At 42.2% G+C, this 18,143-nt stretch overlaps 2 protein-coding genes across 2 annotated transcripts; both read right to left on the reverse strand.

Moving 5' to 3' along the window:
* Positions 1 to 7,372: 7,372 nt before the first annotated feature.
* Positions 7,373 to 9,282, reverse strand: LOC148202304 (uncharacterized). Its single transcript, XM_088108401.1, has 4 exons — positions 8,650 to 9,282; positions 8,342 to 8,565; positions 7,985 to 8,242; positions 7,373 to 7,886 (listed from the first exon to the last, which is right to left on the reverse strand). Exons 1-4 carry the CDS (start codon positions 9,280 to 9,282, stop codon positions 7,373 to 7,375), a joined length of 1,629 nt encoding a protein of 542 aa, XP_087964527.1.
* A 2,628-nt stretch (positions 9,283 to 11,910) lies between these two features.
* Positions 11,911 to 16,284, reverse strand: LOC148202305 (uncharacterized). Its single transcript, XM_088109586.1, has 2 exons — positions 14,171 to 16,284; positions 11,911 to 11,953 (listed from the first exon to the last, which is right to left on the reverse strand). Exons 1-2 carry the CDS (start codon positions 16,282 to 16,284, stop codon positions 11,911 to 11,913), a joined length of 2,157 nt encoding a protein of 718 aa, XP_087965712.1.
* Between the last annotated feature and the right edge of the window lie 1,859 nt (positions 16,285 to 18,143).

Genomic DNA, 18,143 nt, shown 5'->3' on the forward strand with positions numbered 1-18,143 from the left:
CTGGTCCCGTCAAAACTGCTTCTCCATCCTGAAACCAACAAAGAGGTGTTCTACAGCGCCTCCCATACAACGCTTCAAACGGTGCCATGCCGATACTAGTCTGATAGCTGTTGTTGTAAGTGAACTCAACTAGTGGCAATATCTCATCCCATACCCCTAGGTGATCCAAAATGCAAGTCCGCAACAAATCTTCAAGCGATTGGATTGTCCGCTCAGACTGTCCATCCGTTTGGGGATGATAAGCCGAGCTCATCTGAAGTCTGCTTCCCATCTCACTCTGAAGAGTTTGCCAAAACCTGGATGTGAACCTTGGGTCTCTATCTGATACCCCATGTAACCTCACTATTTCCTTAACATACAGTTGCGCCAACTTCGCCATAGACATCCTCAAATCGATTGCCAAGAAGTGGGCACTCTTGGTCAATCGGTCCACTATTACCCATATTGCATCATGTCTTCGAACAGTGCGTGGCAAATGGGTAACAAAGTCCATAGCGATGCTATCCCATTTCCATTCTGGAATTTCCAATGGCTGCAACAAACCTCCTGGTCTCTGATGCTCTATTTTAGCTTTCTGACAAGTTAAACAAGAGACAACAAACTGAGCTACATCTCTTTTCATACCAGACCACCAAAAAGACTCCTTGAGGTCTTGATACATTTTAGTCATGCCAGGATGCATGCTAAAACGGCTTTTATGACCTTCCTCAAGGATTAACCTCTTCATTTCTGAATTGCTAGGGATACAGACTCTGCCTTTGAACCTTAAGATACCATCAGCCCCCAAGGCAAAATCCTTTCCCTGCTCAGTCCCAATCAAACTAGATGACGTTTGGAGCTCAACATCCTTCGACTGCTCTTCTTTAACACGCTTCAACAAGTCATTGGACACCACCAAATTACTGCATCTGATGCTGTCAGCTTCAAATTCTACCTGCAACCTCAAATCTCTGAAGCTTTCTACCAACTCTAACTCTCTGACCATTAAGGCTGAAATATGCACTGACTTCCTGCTCAATGCATCTGCCACCACATTAGCCTTCCCAGGGTGATAAAGGAGATCAAATTCAAAATCTTTAAGAAACTCCATCCATCGCCTTTGCCTCATATTAAGCTCCTTCTGATCAAAGAGGTATTTCAGGCTCTTATGATCACTGAACACCTGAAATTGCGCGCCATACAGATAGTGTCTCCAAATCTTCAAAGCAAATACCACAGGTGCCAACTCCAAGTCATGAGTGGGATAATTCTTCTCATGAACCTTAAGTTGTCTTGATGCATATGCCACTACCTTCTTCTCCTGCATCAGTACGCACCCTAATCCCTGATGAGAGGCATCACAAAAAACCTCAAAAGGTTTATCTGTGTCAGGGATAACCAAAACTGGTGCACTAGTCAATCTGTTCTTTAGCTCTTGGAAGCTAGTCTCACAACAGTCTGTCCAAACAAAAGGTTGATCCTTCCTAGTCAGTTTTGTTAACGGCGCCACAATCCGGGAAAAGCTCTCAATAAAACGACGATAGTAGCCCGCTAGACCCACAAAGCTCCTGATTTCTGTAACAGTCTTAGGTCTCTCCCATTGAAGTACTGCTTGCACCTTAGCGGGATCGACAGCAATTCCTCCAGCTGAAATCACATGCCCAAGAAAAGGAACCTCTTCCATCCAAAACTCACACTTGGATAGCTTGGCATACAATCTTCTTTCCCTCAGCACTTCAAGCACTGCCCTAAGGTGATCTTCATGTTCTTCCCGAGTTTTAGAATAGACAAGTGTCGCAACCGGAATCGCGACGGGACAACGATCCGAAAAAGAAAACGCAGGGGTTTGAAAAAAAGATTTTTTGGGAGTCGCCACCATAGTTTATTCTGGAAAACTACAGAAAAATCATGAAATGATAAGGCATAGTCTGCGAAAATGAGATTCTAAATTCGGGAGTCGGTTACGTGTAGGGAAGGTATTATCACCCTACAACGCCTGCCCTAGGGCAGTACCTTTAACTAAATATGCGAATGTGATGTGGTTTTCAAAATGTTTAACTATCCCCTAAAATAAAAATTCTAAAGAAACAAAATATTTTTTAGTTTTTTGTGCTCGACAAAGATTGACCTTGCTCCTACGTATTCTCATTCAGAATGAGAAATCAGGGTTATGTAGTTCTTGTAGAAAACTGCTTGAAAATTTGTTTGCAAATTGTTTGAAAGATTTGTTTGATTGATTATGGATAAATTTGGATTTTTGGGGAAATGAACCTGACAAGGACTAGCCTTGCTCCTACGTATCTCCACTTTTGATGGAGAATCAAGGATCACGTAGTTTTGGCCAGAAAGATTGTTTGTTGTTTGAAAATGTGGATGTTTTTGGTTTTTGAAGATTTTATATTTTTTTGGTATTTTTTGATGTAATATTTAAATTTTTGCGTAATGAGCACTAGGCTGATGCGTACGATCGCACGAGCACTCACACGGCTTTTTTCTCTTATTGTTTGCGTAATGAGCACTAGGCTGATGCGTACGATCGCACGAGCACTCACACGGCTTTGTTTGTTTTATTTTATTTTTTGTTTATATTTTTTATGAACAAACCCAACAAAATATAAGATGCAATATACAAGAGTGGAGTTATAACACAAAGGGCTACATAAAGAAATAAAAATTTAAGAACAAAGCGAGAGAAACAAACCAACAAGAATAGGGGGTGCAGAGATAAAAACCCGGAGTGCAGAGAGTAGATTTGAAGCTCCTTTGTCTGTCAGGGGTGTAAAAATGAAAACAGAAGGGCATCCTGAAACGTGTGTCAGATCCAATTCCCCTTTCCTTTTTCTTTTTTTTTTTTATTTTGTTTGCACATAATGGGCTTAAGCCCAAACAAAAACGGGGTGTGAAACATGAAACCGTGGGTGCAGATAAAGTTATTTTTTTTTGTTTAAGGGTTTGGATGGGTCTGAGTCCAGGGAATGGATGCGGGGGTGCGCGGGTGAGAAAATAGGGGGTGCATGAAGGAGGAAAATGTTTTAGTATCATTATTTTGTTTTGATTTATTAGAGAGAGTTGGGTCGGAAAGAAATAAAAAAGAAAAGGCCCAAGGCCTTTCCATTCTTCAGCCAACATTCCTTGGGGTCTCCTTCATTCCACAATCTTAACTCAAAACAGAGACCTAGAGTCTTCTTCCAAAGTAGCCAACGGAGGTATCTCCACCCCGTCACGCACGCGCGCCACTGTCTCAGCCAGAAACGGCTGCCGCCAGCTGCGGCCCAAGCCGCCGCCAGTACGCCGACCACCCAGGGAGGGGTTCGTCTCCGATGTCTCTGTGCCGCGTCTGCCTAACTGGCCGCCTGATGGACAAATTTGTAAGCACCAAAATATGATGTCACAAACTTGTTTCACAATCGGCAAGTATGACCGAATCGTTCAAGTAATAAACTTGGTAAGACCAAGTATCGTTCTTCCCAAAGGACTCACGACCTAGTTTAGTTATGTGATTTGTTGATTAGCTAAGACTTACAAACAAAATAATTGGATTTTAATATGCAAGACGAAAAATAAACATGTATGCATGAAGTTTGATCAATGGCAAAGACAAAAGATAAACACTTTCAATGGAATATATGAATATGTTGTTGGGGGTCAATTTCATCTCATCCACTCTCATACATTTTAGGAATTCAACATTCAAATCATCATTGTTAATGCCACTCTCTAAAGTACCATTCTAGATGGCTTCTCCCTAATCACGAGTTCATACAATTCCTAGCATTCCTAATGATTAGTTCATAAGCGCAGGAGCTTAACGACAACCAATATAATATTGGGAGAAATTCCCCGGATCTAGACTTCCCCGTACGTGCCCGTATCGACAAAACCAATAATCATGCATTAGAATGAGTTAAACAATGCAAGCATTAAGCAAAGAGGAAAAACCCTAACTAATGATGAAAGAAAGCATATATCTTAATTCAAAGATGCAAGCATAAATTCCATATATGAGAGCTTCAAGAGATTACATTGATTCCCCAACAAACATACAAGGTTTAGTTCACCATATTCATGGTGAACCTAGATGAATTACAATGAAAGTATGAAAGAATAAACCCAATAAAGGTGAAGAGGTAGCCTGAGCATCCAAGATCCTCCTTCAAAGGGGTGGAAGAGAGAGTGTTAGCCTCGTTTCTGCCAAAGATACTAATTCTAGGACGTGCAAGTCCTTATATACTAATTTAGAATTACAAAAGATTACAAAAGCCCAAGTCCATAAAAGTGCCGCTCAGCGGTAAATACCGCTCAGCGGTGATTGCGCTTCACGTTTCTTCCCCTCAGCGGCCAGTTTGCCCCTCAGCGTGACTCCCGCAACCTCCTGAGTGCCGCTCAGCGGTAAATTGCCGCTGAGCGGTGCCTTCGGCTTCTACTTTTGCACTCTTTCTTGTCTTTTCTAATGTCATCTCTCTCCTTCTTCACTTCTTTCACCAAATTCACCTCAAAACCTGCACAAAAACACTTAAATCAAGCATAAACCTGTCCAGCTCTCTTATTTCTGAAAATATGGATAAAAGGCATGATTTCAAGCTAGTTTCTAAGTCTAAAGGTTGCTTTTAGTATCAATTTTAAGCATGAAAATAACAGTTTTTCAACTGTTATCACCGCCGCCTCCTCCAAGCAGACCGCCGCGAGTTGCTTCTGGTCTCTCTCCCTCTCTTCTATCTATTTTTTGCTTCTGTGCTTGATTGTTTTGATTGGGTTACTGTAACATCCCAAAATATAGTAATTACCATAATTCAGAATTAATTACAATTAACAATAACATAAACAGTCTTTGCATTAACTCAGTGTTTAAAAGCCGAACGACAACAGTACAAAATATAACGCACATCAGGCAAAATAGAACGAACGTTTTAAGTACATGTTTACAATAGATAAGGACGAACGTCCTCAAAAGCTAACATTTACAATCTATAAGTCTACGATCGCTCTAATCAAAATGAAAGACGGACGTCCTACTGCTCCGCTTTCACTTCCATTTCAACCAAGTTCTCTTCCTCAATAACGTCCTCCAGGGTAGCCTCGCCTTCTGCTCACATCCACACGGATGATCATTGCAAGACAGGACGAACGTACATAGATAGGAGACAACACAAGGAAAACGCAAGGGTAAGCTTATAATATTTAATTCATACAAGGTTTAATGTCTCCGTAGGTCCCTATTTTGGTCATGAATTTCAAATAGGTCCTCGTCATTTTCGGCGTATCAATTGAGTCCTTGTTTTTGTAAAATTGAATCAATTACAGGCCTGCCGTTAACTTGGACAAACGCCCGTTACGGTATTGGTTAGGTGGCATGGTTGAGTGCAGTAACTAATCCGACGTGGCATTTAAAACGGTTTTTGTATTAAATAATTGGTATGCACGTGTGTTTATTCAGTTTTGGGTAAGGGCATACTAGGAAATTTGAAAAAATTCAAGGCCAACAGGTTTTAATTGACGAATGCACATGAGATTGGGGGAAGAAATTGAGGGTTTTTAATATTAGGGTTCGCGTGAGAGGCCAAAAATGGGATCCTAAGTTGGATCCAAAAATCAGGTGTATCTTTGTTCGATTGGAAGTGGGAGGGTGCGCGTTCTTTGTTGGATTCGAAGTGGGAGGGTGCGCGTTCTTTGTTCGATTCGAAGTTGGAGGGAGCGCGTTCTTTGTTCGATTCGAAGTGGGAGGGTGCGCGTTCTTTGTTCGATTCGAAGTACGAGGTCGAAGTTGTAGTTTTGCGACGCAGCTGGGTGTAGTACTAGTTGTTCGAAGAGAATGTCGAAGGAGCACTCTTGGTGTTCATCGAGTTGCAGTGCCAGGCGGAAGGAAAATGGTACGCCTTCACCGATCTGCTACTGTGGTCAAAGTTGTGTGGTGAGAACTGCCAAAACTACGAAGAATCGGGGCAAGCAATTTTGGGGATGCTCCAAGTATAAGGTATGTTAGATTCAACTCAACCTAATCAAGTTCTGGTACTGTTTGTGAGAAGAAGGTGGTACTCCCTAATGAAGTTGAATGCTGTCTTTACAGAATGGTGGTGAAGAAAGTGGTTGCAACTTCTTCGAATGGTGCAATGATATTGGTGGTGACGAAAGGGGAAGTTTGTTCAACAGTGAAGGAAAGAAAGAAACACTAGTGAAGAGTGAAGACATGGATAGTACTAGGAAAATGATACTGAATTTACAAAAATCAGTTTTCATTGTTGAAAAGTTGATGAAGGTGGTGATGTTGTTGGTGTCTGTTTTATGTGTAATACAGATAGTTTTAGTTTCAATGTTGATGACGAAAGGATGATTCCTTGTAACTTTGTTGTAGGTTTTGTCTGTTGTAATGAAATGAATGAAATGAATGAAATGGAAGAGTTGTTATAAATTCAGTCCATATACTGTGTACAAAATTACTGCTAAATTAAACAATTGTTATAATGGTAAATCATATTTATAGAATAAGCAGTTTGATTGATGAAATGCTAAATTACAGCATTGTTATCCTGATCAGACCACAATTTGATTGTTACATTGCTGAGATAGTATTGACGAGCGTCCAATGCGGGTCCTATCTTGACGAGCGTCCACTGCGGGTCCTATCTTGACGAGCGTCCAATGCGGGTCCTCGCTGGACGAGCGTCAACTGCGCGTCTTCGCTGGACGAGCGTCAACTGCGCGTCTTCGCTGGACGAGCGTCCACTGCGCGTCTTGGCCGGACGTGCGTCCACTGAGCGTTTTTTCTACCGTGTGTATCGCTCGTCAAACTACGTCCCTGTTCCCTAGCGTTCGGTTTAGTCGTCCTCCCTCGTGTACCGCTCGTCCACCTACGTCCGTGGTCAAGACCTTTCGGTGTGGTCGTCCTCCCTTGTCTAGCGGTCGTCCAACTACGTGCGTGCTGAAGACCGTTCGGTGTGGTCGTCCTCCCTTGTCTAGCGCTCGTCCAACTACGTCCGTGCTGAAGAGCGTTCGGTGTGGTCGTCCTCCCGTGTGTAGCGCTCGTCCAACTACGTCCGTGTTGAAGACCGTTCGGTCTGGTCGTCCACCCTCGTGCATCGCTCTTCCAACAACCTCCGTGCTGCAGAGCGTTCGGTCTGGTCGTCCCCTATCGTTGTATATAAGACGTCCGTCCAAGAAGGAAATCGTAATATAACCAAAACATTGACAAAGTAGTTCCTGCTCATTGTAATACATCCAAAACAGTGTAATACATCCAAAACCATACATAGTTGGCATCATTGTAATACATCCAAAACCATACACACATCTATAGTTCAGCAAAATTACAAAGCAGTAAAACAATCAACCTTGTTCCTTAGACTATTACATAACCAAAGTTCCTTAAACTTGGCATCGTTGTCATTTATACAGACATCTATAGTTCAGCTTGCTCATCATTCATACACACTTCAGATAATTGCGATGATGGCATGATTGGTTCTTGGGTTGCTTTCGGGCAACGACTCCTGTTGTGCCCAACCTCCCTACATATCCCGCATCTCTTCCGCAAACCACCCTTGCTCACTCGTGAATCATCCTTTCTGATCTCCCACTGCTCCAGTCTTCTTTTCCTTTTAGGTCTTCCAGGCATAACCTTTTTCCTAGGAGGCATGACATCCGGATGTGGTGTTAGGTCCCACATGTTGTTGCCGTTGATGGGATATACGATTGATGCATAGGTTTCTTCATATGTGGACTTTAGAAAGCAAGCCGGAATGAACTGCTGGCCATCAATATTAAGAAACTTCATTGCGGCAAGGGAGTGACAACATGGAATTCCTGTGATGCTCCATCTCCTGCACGAGCATGAGAACTCGTCTATGTTTACAACAAATTTTTCTCCACTTTGGGAGACGTGTCTTACTTCAAACAGTTTGTGTGCTGACCAGCTATAAAGAAATAAAAAATTTAAACAACACATTTAAGTGTATGACATAAAGTTTACCAAGGAATGAATAAACATTTATGAAGTTATGAAGAAAGTTACCTAGGTATCCAATTCTTGGTTGCTTGGGATTCCTTTGTAAATCTGGCCTGGATCTTTGGACAAATTGGTCCTGAAAATGATTGTATCTTATCCCTGTTTTTTGCCCATCTTTGCATTATGTATACCCTAATTTCTTCCAGCATTGTTATGATTGGTTTAGTCCTGGTGTGAACCAAGACACTGTTGAAAGCCTCACTGATATTGTTGACCAATGTGTCACATTTTGGTGTTGGACTGAATCTGGACCTTGACCAATATCTACAACAGATGATATATACACATGTTAAAACTGCAACTAATATGGACAAACATAAAATAATATACAAAGGGCAAAAATAATTAATACAAATTGTCAACCTTGGAGGGATGGCAATCAAATGCTTGAATGCGTCTTCATTTATATCTTTAATGTTTCTCATCTCCCTTTCCCAGTTTTGTGGATGAGTGGCAGTAGCTGCCCTCCACATCAGCTGTTTCAGATTTTTACCAGGAAACTTTTTCCTAAAGTTTGAATATAAGTGTCTGACACAAAATCTCTGGTCAACACCTGGGAGTAACTGTTGTATGGCTGGTAGTAGACCCTGTGGTGTTAACGTAAATGATTTATCACCATATCAAATTAATGAACCAATATACGAAAGAAGCAATTTAAATATGATTATTACCTTTTGTTGGTCCGAGACAAAAGTAATTGAAGAACACACTTCTCCACCACCAAGATCATCAATTAAAAGTTCCAAAAACCACATCCATGAATCTTTGTTTTCGACTTCTACCACCGCATATGCAATGGGCAACATTTGATCATTTCCATCCCTCCCAACAGCCGTCAACAGCTCACCACCATACTTCCCTTTCAAAAAGGCTCCATCCAATCCAATTATTGGCCTACAGCAGACAAAACTGTCTTTGCATGCCTTCAGACAACAGTAAAATCTCTTGAAAATTAACACACCCTCATTATTCTCAACATGGACCTTAACTGTAGATCCTGGATTTCTTTCCAACAACTCATGCGCATAATCATATATCCTCTTATATTGTTCATTAAAGGACCCATCAATTTCATTAGAAGCAATAGCTTTGGCTCTATAAGCCATAGACCTTGATATACCTATGTTCCACTTCCTTTGAACTTTTTCACGAATATCAACACCCTTCATCTTAGGATTTTCCTGAACTGTTTTCACCAACTTTTTGCTCAACCACTTGGCGTCAACTAACTTCAGGTTGAACTCCCTGCTGCATGTATGAATGTCTTTTTTAGTTCTCAGCTGCCATGATTTTACAGCCTCCATATAACCAAAGTATATGGTCCATGGGCATTCTCCTTTTGCACCAAAGCACTTCATCCTCAATATGCATGGCACCTCTGTCATCAATCAATTGTTCCAACCTATTTTCCAACACTAAACCCCCTCCTAAACAGTACCATAAATCTTTAAAATTCTCATATCCTAAACTTTTCACTACACTGACAATCACAAAAAAACTCCACGTGTCAGGGTTAAAGGACAAAGTTGTTGTCTCCCCTTCATACTTTAGGGTACTATCATTAATGAACTTTCCTCCATGGTGGAACACACACACAATAGCGTCCTCCATTACGCACAACACACAATAAATATATCTACAGACCTATTATGAAAACATATCACGACAAAAAAAATATATATTAAAACAGGCACAGAGATCAAATAACTTTAAACATACGCACTCAGACAAAGTCAAATAACTTTAAACATACATGGGGGACCACCAAAATGCAATCAAAACCAGAGACCAAACCATACAGCAATGGGGGACCACCACAAGTGATTGTAGTTTCGATTGAATCAAAACGAATACAATAAAGCAGAAACACTTACCTCCACTGACCACGTGCTTCAGCTTCTTGCTTCCAACAACAAAAGGACCCACAGACACCGCCCACTGCATGCACTCTGCCGCTTCAGTCTCGAACTTACGATCGCGATTTTTGGCCTCTCACGCGAACCCTAATAATAAAAAGGTTTAATTCTTTCCCCAATCTCAGTTGCCCAATCTCAGTTGCCCTTATAATTTTTTCAAATTTCCTACTTTACCCTTACCCAAAACTGAATAAACACACGTGCATACCAATTATTTTATACAATAACCGTTTTAAATGCCACGTCTGCACTCAACCATGCCACCTAACCAATACCGTAACGGGCGTTTGTCCAAATTAACGGCAGGCCTGTAATTGATTCAATTTTACAAAAACAAGGACTCAATTGATACGCCGAAAATGACGAGGACCTATTTGAAATTCATGACCAAAATAGGGACCTACGGAGACATTAAACCTTCATACAATTAACACATACATTTAACATTCCCATTCACACATTCAACATATAACTTAACAATGAACAACATAGAAATATATATATATATATATATATATATATATATAAGACAGACCGTCCGGACTGTATGAACCATGTAGTTACAAGCGTCCTTGCACCCGAGTGGTGTAGTAACTGATCTAATCTCACAGCTGCCACTCGAGGTTAGTCCGTTCTTACGTCGCCCATGTTAACTTATGGACTAAGGACCTCCTGCCGTTCCCACACATGACTACCCTCCTCTACATGAAGATGAGCATCACGGAACATCAGGATGGACAGCGAGTCTTAACTTATCCATGTTCATACTTTACCAAATTTAACATTTAACATATCTGAGACGTTCCTCCTTGGAACGCTCGTTCAAATTCCACAATCGTATAACCAGTTAATACAGTGTTCGAACATCTTAACATTTCATGTTTATAATATTTTCATTCTATGTTCCACTCTCTGATAAAGACGAACGTTCAAATTTCTGAAGGAAGAGGACGAACGTTAAGAGCCAGATTTAAAAGAACCTATTAAAATGAGACAGACTCCAGAATAATAAAACCAACTCCAGAATATTTTAAGTACCAAGAGGTCAGACTAACTCAACTTGGATGAAGAGACGTCAAGGAGAATACTTAACTACATAGGGAACCTTTTATTCGAAAAGAACTGGCTGCCAGTCAATGACCGAACGCACCAATACTCATTTTACTAAATGTTTGAACGAACGCTATTTACGTTCGGTAAGGAATTAAAGATAAGGACGAGCGTTCAATCTAAGACCGAACACTTCATTAAAGCGAACGCTAGGTAAATGACCGAGCACCAATCAGGACGAACGCTTGGTATAAAACCGAGCGCTATTTAGGACGAACGCTTCGGTATAAGACCGAGCGCTATTTGGGACGAACGCTTCGGTATAAGACCGAGCGCTATTTAGAACGAACGTTCGGTATAAGACCGAACGCTATTTAGAACGAACGTTCGGTATAAGACCGAACGTTACGTATCTTTAAAGTTTAAAGTATTATATATCGCTGAGCTGAACCGAACGCTCAGATATTCAAATGGGGACGCTCGTTCTCGAGCAGAGTTCTTTCCAAATGAAAGAATTCCATTCTAAGTTATTTTAAGAAAAACCGAACGGTCTAAGACCGTACAGTGACGAGCGTCATTTATCAAAGGGCATGATTTAAGTGCAGATTTCTCAACCTTAACAAATTTTCCAGATTTCAACATTTTAACTTATACTTTATACTTCAGATGATTCTCAAATTTATGAACTTTATAACTTTCACTTCCAAATTTATTCACGTTCAACAATCAACATATTAATAACTCATACATTATAATATTCATCCATCATTCATACGTATCAAACCAACATGCAGTTCAACAACCCAGAAATCATATCCGATATCAGTGAACAATCATAACAGCTCAACCATCATACTTTTCACACATGCAATTCAGATCATACCACATGCAGGTATAAATTAAACATATAAGCTTCCCTTACCTGGATAGCAGTGTACGCCCTAATGCAAAAGTTGGGTTCGTCTCTTACGGTGTTCTACCCTCAGTTTCACTAACACTCTCACTTGATCTAAACATCAAAATCAGAGATGGCTCAGATATAGTCCATGCATGAACCGAGAATATGGTCTCGCATGAAACCCTAATGGACAACTACTAGAGAAGGGAACTTACCAGCTTGGATTCCAATTCTGTTCGGTCCAAAAGGAAGATAACAGCTGGACGAACGTTCCTACGGTGCTGAATGTTAAACGGAGAAGAGATGAATGAGTAACAGTAGAGAGAAGTTTTAAGGTTTCTAGAGAGAGGTTGGAGAAGATGAAGAGTTAAGTTCAGAGGTAGAAGATGAGTGGTGCAGGTGAGAGGAAGTGTTTTCGAAAATCTAGTTTTTATTTAACTCACGTTCGTTTGAACGAACGTCTCCCGAGCTGACACCTGCACACCAAACTCTGAATTGGAAGCTTCCAACGTGACAAGTGGCGTGTGTGCATGCACAGTTTGGTGCGTTTTAAAACCCTGCGCGTGTGACGTGGTGCATTTTTCAGTGCACAGCAGAGATGAATCAGAGTTGGGAGTGGTTTTAAATGGGATAAGTATGGATGTGGTGTGTATTAATTTGATGTGACAGGGAATTATGACTACTAATTATTTAGGGTTTCACAGTTACAATGTAGACAAAATGGTGATGCTTTCGGTGGTGGGTTTGTCCGAGTGGTTCTTGATGATTTCCAGTGAATGCAAGTGAGTATTGTGAGGGGTGGAGAATTGAATTTTCAAGTTTTGATGTTGGGGAGATGAAGTGGAAGTTGGGTGGAAGGATGGTGATTGAAGATTGTGTGGTGGCCGTGAGGTCTGGATAAAATGATGATGGGTGTTGGCCCTGTTGACAGAGAATGGAGGAGGATTGAGTGTTGTGTGATGCGGAGATGATTCTGTGGAGTGAATGGGATAGGAGTATGTGTGGTGAATCCTGGTTTGGTGTTTGGCCGTGGAGTTGGGAGTGAAAAGGAAATGGTTTGCTGTGGTTACGGCTGAGAGGAGCCAGTGCCCCCCAAGGCTGTGGTGATGAGGTGTTGTGATGGCTGTGAGGATGAAGAATGAGATGAAGATGGAGATGGTAACGGGTGAGGGGCTCAGAGGGAGCCAATGCCCCTCGGCCCTCTTCCCCCTCCCTTTCCTCGTGTGAATTATGTAGGCTTCAGCACAGTAAGAGATGAGAGTGTCGGTAGCTATGATTGGAGGATGAGGAGTGTCGGTAGCTGCGATTGGAGGATGCAGAAATTATTGGGTTGGTGGAATAGTTGGAAGCATAATTGGATGGTTGGTGAAGTGGGAGAAGGTAGAAGTGGACCGTTGGCAGATTGTGGGAATCATTACTGGGGCCGGAGGGGAGACACGAGAGAGTGATCAGGACGATCGGTCAGGACGAGCGTTCAGGACGAACGGTATACGGCGGAGTGACCTGGACGAGCGGTAGAAGAGGAAAATGGGGTAAGGACGAACGATAGAATGACGAACGACCATGTAAAAAAATTATTACTGTTTGGGCGAACGCTAAAACAGGACCGAACGTTCACGAACGTTCAACAATAAACACTTTAAAACCGAACGTTCTACAACATCAAGACCGAACGTTCAACCACATTAAGACCGAACGTCCAATAGCAAGTAAACATGACCGAACGTTCACTAACAAATAGACCGAACGTTCAACCACAGACCGAATAGCTGAACAATTTAGGATGAGCGACCGAACGTCTTTGGGGTCGAATGGTTCGAGGCCGAGCGGCCGAACGCAATTGAGGTCGAACGTCCGTGAGGCTGAAAGTGTGGACACGTGAGACCAGTAAAGGACGAGCGTCTTGATATTGTCAACAACGAACGGTTACGCATGGTGGAGGACGAATGGTCTCTCAGAGTAGCGGACGAACGGTTGTGCAGAGTAGAAGACGAACGGTCGCTCAGAGAAGAGGACGAACGGCTCAGTCGCACAGCAAAAGGCCGAACGCTCTGTTCTTTTTTTTTATTTTATTATTTTGTTTTATTTTATTATTCATTATTTTTCATTTTTTTTATTTTTTATTTTACACTCATGATGAAAATAAAATACAGCAAACCTATTAGTCCATCCGGACGAAATTGGGTGTTGACAACAAGTATGTCATCTATAAACACCACCACAAACTTGTCCAAGAAGGGTCTGAAAATTCGATTCATATAGTCCATGAATATGGCTGGAGCATTAGTCACACCAAAAGGCATAACCACATACTCATAGTGGCCATACCTGGATCTGAATGCTGTCTTCTGCACATCATCGTCTTTCACCAAAATTTGATGGTAACCCGACCTCAAATCAATCTTGGAGAATACCGTAGCCCCGTGTAATTGATCCATCAGATCATCAATCCTTGGCAAGGGATACTTGTTCTTGATCATAAACTTATTCAGCTGTCGATAGTCAACGCACAACCTCGAGCTACCATCCTTCTTCTTTACTAGTAATACTGGCGCACCCCACGGCGAAGCACTCGGCTGGATAAACTTTTTCTCTAATAACTCTTCAATCTGCTTCTTCAACTCAACCAGCTCAGCTGGAGCCATCCGATAAGGGGCTATGGATACTGGTCCTGCTCCTGAGACCAGATCAATAGAGAACTCTACTTCTCGCGGAGGAGGTAAACCAGGAACTTCTTCAGGGAAAACATCCATGAAATCATTCACAACCAGAAGGTCTACACTCTGGTTCACAAGCGCTGAAGAATTTAAACTAGGAGTCCCGTCCTTATGGAACATGATTAGGAAACAGCTGGCACCCTCGAAGATGTCCTTCCTCAATACACCGAGCGATAATGACATGTCTTCATCTTCTTCGGGAAATATTAGCTTCTTACCACCGCAATCTAAAAGAATACGATTGGCTGCTAACCAATCCATTCCCAAAATTACCTCTAACTCCTGCAGAGGTAAGCAAATAAGGTTCACTCTGAACCTGCGACCCTCTACCTCAATAGGACACCTGGAGCACACATTAGATGTCCTGACTAACCCAGCTACTGGTGTAGACACCACCAGATCACACGGAAGCTCTCTGACAACTAAACCAAGCCTCTCCACACAAGCTTTAGACACAAAAGAATGTGTCGCCCCCGAATCAAACAACGTCACACACGAAGCTCCAAATAACAAACAACTGCTGACAATTAAATTACCTGCGCTGGCTGCCTCAGTTCCGGTCAACGCATAGACTCTCCCTGCTGCTTGAGGTCTGTGCCCACCCCTCTGAATAGATCTGCCAGCCTGGCGTGGCTGTGGTCCTACCCTCCTAGTAGTAGGACAGTCTCTGGCATAGTGTCCTTCTTGCCGGCAGATATTACACCTCCTATACCCTTCTAACTGAGGGCAGGAATTCTGGAAGTGTGGTCCACCACACCTGAAGCATCTAACGGAACTGGCAAAACTGGATTGCCCCGATGACCGAGAGGAAGAACCCCTGGATCCGGAGGAAGAAGGTCTAGAGAAAGGGGTCCTTCTAGAAATGGAGCCTCCCCGGGATATCGCAGGTCCACCAACCTTAAGTGGTTGGCTCTGTTGTTTCTGAGGCCCTTCTGGTTCTCCCTTAGTCTTTTCCATATCATGGGCCATCTCTACCAAAGCAGAGAATTCTCTAATGCGCAATCCCTTCACTAGTAACTTTATATCCTTTCTCAAGCCATTCTCAAACTTGCGACACTGCCATTCTTCATTTATTGACATGGTGTAGAAGCGAAGCAGGTGTTTAAAACTATCTGCATACTCCGATACTGATTTGTTGCCCTGAGCCAACTCAAGAAACTCTATCTCCTTAGCAAACCTGACACTGTCTGGGAAGTATTCAGTGTAGAATTTAGTTCTGAACAACTCCCAAGTGATAGCAGTCCCGTTCCTCTCCAAGATCGTCTTCACACTGTTCCACCAATGTCCAGCTTCACCTGTCAGCAAGTATTGGGTGTAGGCTAGCTTCTTCTCATCAGGACATCCCTTGGCTTCGAATATCCTCTCCATGTCCCCGAACCAGTGATCAACTTCATCAGGGTTGCACTTGCCAGTAAATCTTGCTGGGCGATGTTGCAGAAAGCTCTCCAAGCTCCACTCTTGCGCAGGAATAACAACAGAAGAAACACTTGGAGGAGTCCTAGCATTAGTCATCATTTCCATGAACTCCCTCTGAGTGTTCTCGGAAGACACTCTTGCGTTCTCTGCCGATATCCTTGCGGCTTCAAGATTTTGTAATGCAAAGGTATTCTGTTGAACCAACGCAGCATTCTGCTGTTGCAACGTTTGGAGTACCGCATTCAGCATCTGATTAGAGTCAAGTTGATCGACTCGCGGAGGAGAACGATGAGGAGATGTAGGTGCCATCTTCTGTCCACACAGAGAGAAAGACCATTAGCTTGACTCAAACTAATACAACTTCCTATACGAGGTTAGAGTACGCAATCACAAACGAAGCACACTCACAACCTACAGGTTTCTAAGGAAGGAACTGCTCTGATACCATTAATCTAACGTCCCAAAAATATACATCATGCATATATAATAAAGACGTCATCATACATAATATAAGAAAGCAGTCAAGAGTAATTTAAGGATTACAGTCATCCTTAGAATAGTGTGGAATTGACAACAAGAGTATTTAGAATTTCTCCATGAAAATCACAGAGAATTTAAAATTTAAAATACACACGAGTTATTCCAAACATTAAGAATTATGAAATAAGACTAGCTAATCTAGGCTGCAGCACTGTCGTCTTCATCAAGAGCTGCTTCCAAAGTATTCTCCTCGCCATCTGCTCCCATCCAAGTGGATGATTGTAAGACCCGTAAATTTTGGGAATGGTGGGGACATGGTGGGCACCACTTTTTCATTTATTGGGCTGCATTATTGAAGGGGCAGGGAGGAAGCTGAGAAAAGTGGGTGTCTTCATTTTGGCATGGGAGAGGGAGCGAGAAAGCAGCCAGAGGAAGGAAGCCTTCCTTCCTCCATTTCCAGCCGTCCAAAGAACACCATGGGAAGCTGTACCAACTTCGGAAGGGCTGAGAGGAGGAGCTGGGATGGGCATCTGGTGAGAATGGAGTCCTTGCAGTAAGATCTGGGAGAGGAAGTGAAGAATTGTGGAGGATGCAAAGAGATCTTGATCTGCACGTCTGGAGGAAGATGGATCACAAATTTTACAAAGAAAGTCTTCAAGAGGTAAGGGGAGCTAGATCTTTTGTTTGATTGATTTTATATGCTTTGTATGATGCAAATATGGGAAGAAGGGGATGAAAATTTGAGGTTGTTCTTGGTTTCTGGGTTTTCTGGAAAACTTGCAGAAATTCTGAAGAAACGCCGTTCGTCCAATTTGATTTCAAATTGGACGTTCGTCCAAAATAGCTAACGTTGCTGAACGTTCGTCCAAGTGAAATTGGACGTTCGTCCAAATTGTTCGGTGGTCGTGAGCGTTCGTCCTAAACTTAGTATTTTAGTGGGACGTTCTTGAACGTTCGGCCTTGGTCTCAAGACGAACGTCCATAGGTTGTAAGTATAGCGTTCGGCCTTGATTATTTTCGCATTCGGTCTTTATTGAGTAAAGTGATTTTAGAACGTTCGTACAATGGGCTTTGAGCGTTCGTTGTTAAATTGTTATGCATAGGTTTCAATCTTGAGCGTTCGTTGGTAAATTGGTAACTGTAGCGTTCGGCTTAATTCGGTATAATCAGGCTTGAATCTTAAAACGTCCGCTGTGTTGAAATAGTGATCATAGGCGTTCGTCCTTCAAATGATGTCCGTCCTGATGTTGAACGATAGGTATTGGTTTAAGTCAGATTTTGAACGTTCGGCCTGATATTTGGAGATAACGTTCGTCCAGTTTATTTGGTGACGTTCGGTCAAATGGTGTTCGGCCATTTACTTGTAAATGGCGTTCGTTCGTTTTGGTGAATAAGTAATTTTAGACGTTCGTTCTTATCTTGGTAGTTCAGGAAGCGAGCGTTCGATCTGGATAATAATTATTTTAAGTTAGTGATCGTTCATAACGAACGTTCGGTTTTGATGACGTTATGTTCAGATAGAGTTCTCCATAAGCAGCGTTCGTCCAAGATAGTTTTGTGAGCGTTCGTCCAAGATAGTTTTGTGAGCGTTCGTCCTTGGTTTTGTTAGCGTTCGTCCTTGGTTTTGTGAGCGTTCGTCCTTGGTTTGTGAGCGTTCGGCCTGTTGATCTCATAGCGTTCGGCCAAAT

This window comes from Vigna umbellata, chromosome 3, assembly GCF_029865625.1.
Source record: "Vigna umbellata cultivar VRB3 chromosome 3, Vumbellata_1.0, whole genome shotgun sequence".
NCBI lineage: Eukaryota > Viridiplantae > Streptophyta > Magnoliopsida > Fabales > Fabaceae > Vigna > Vigna umbellata.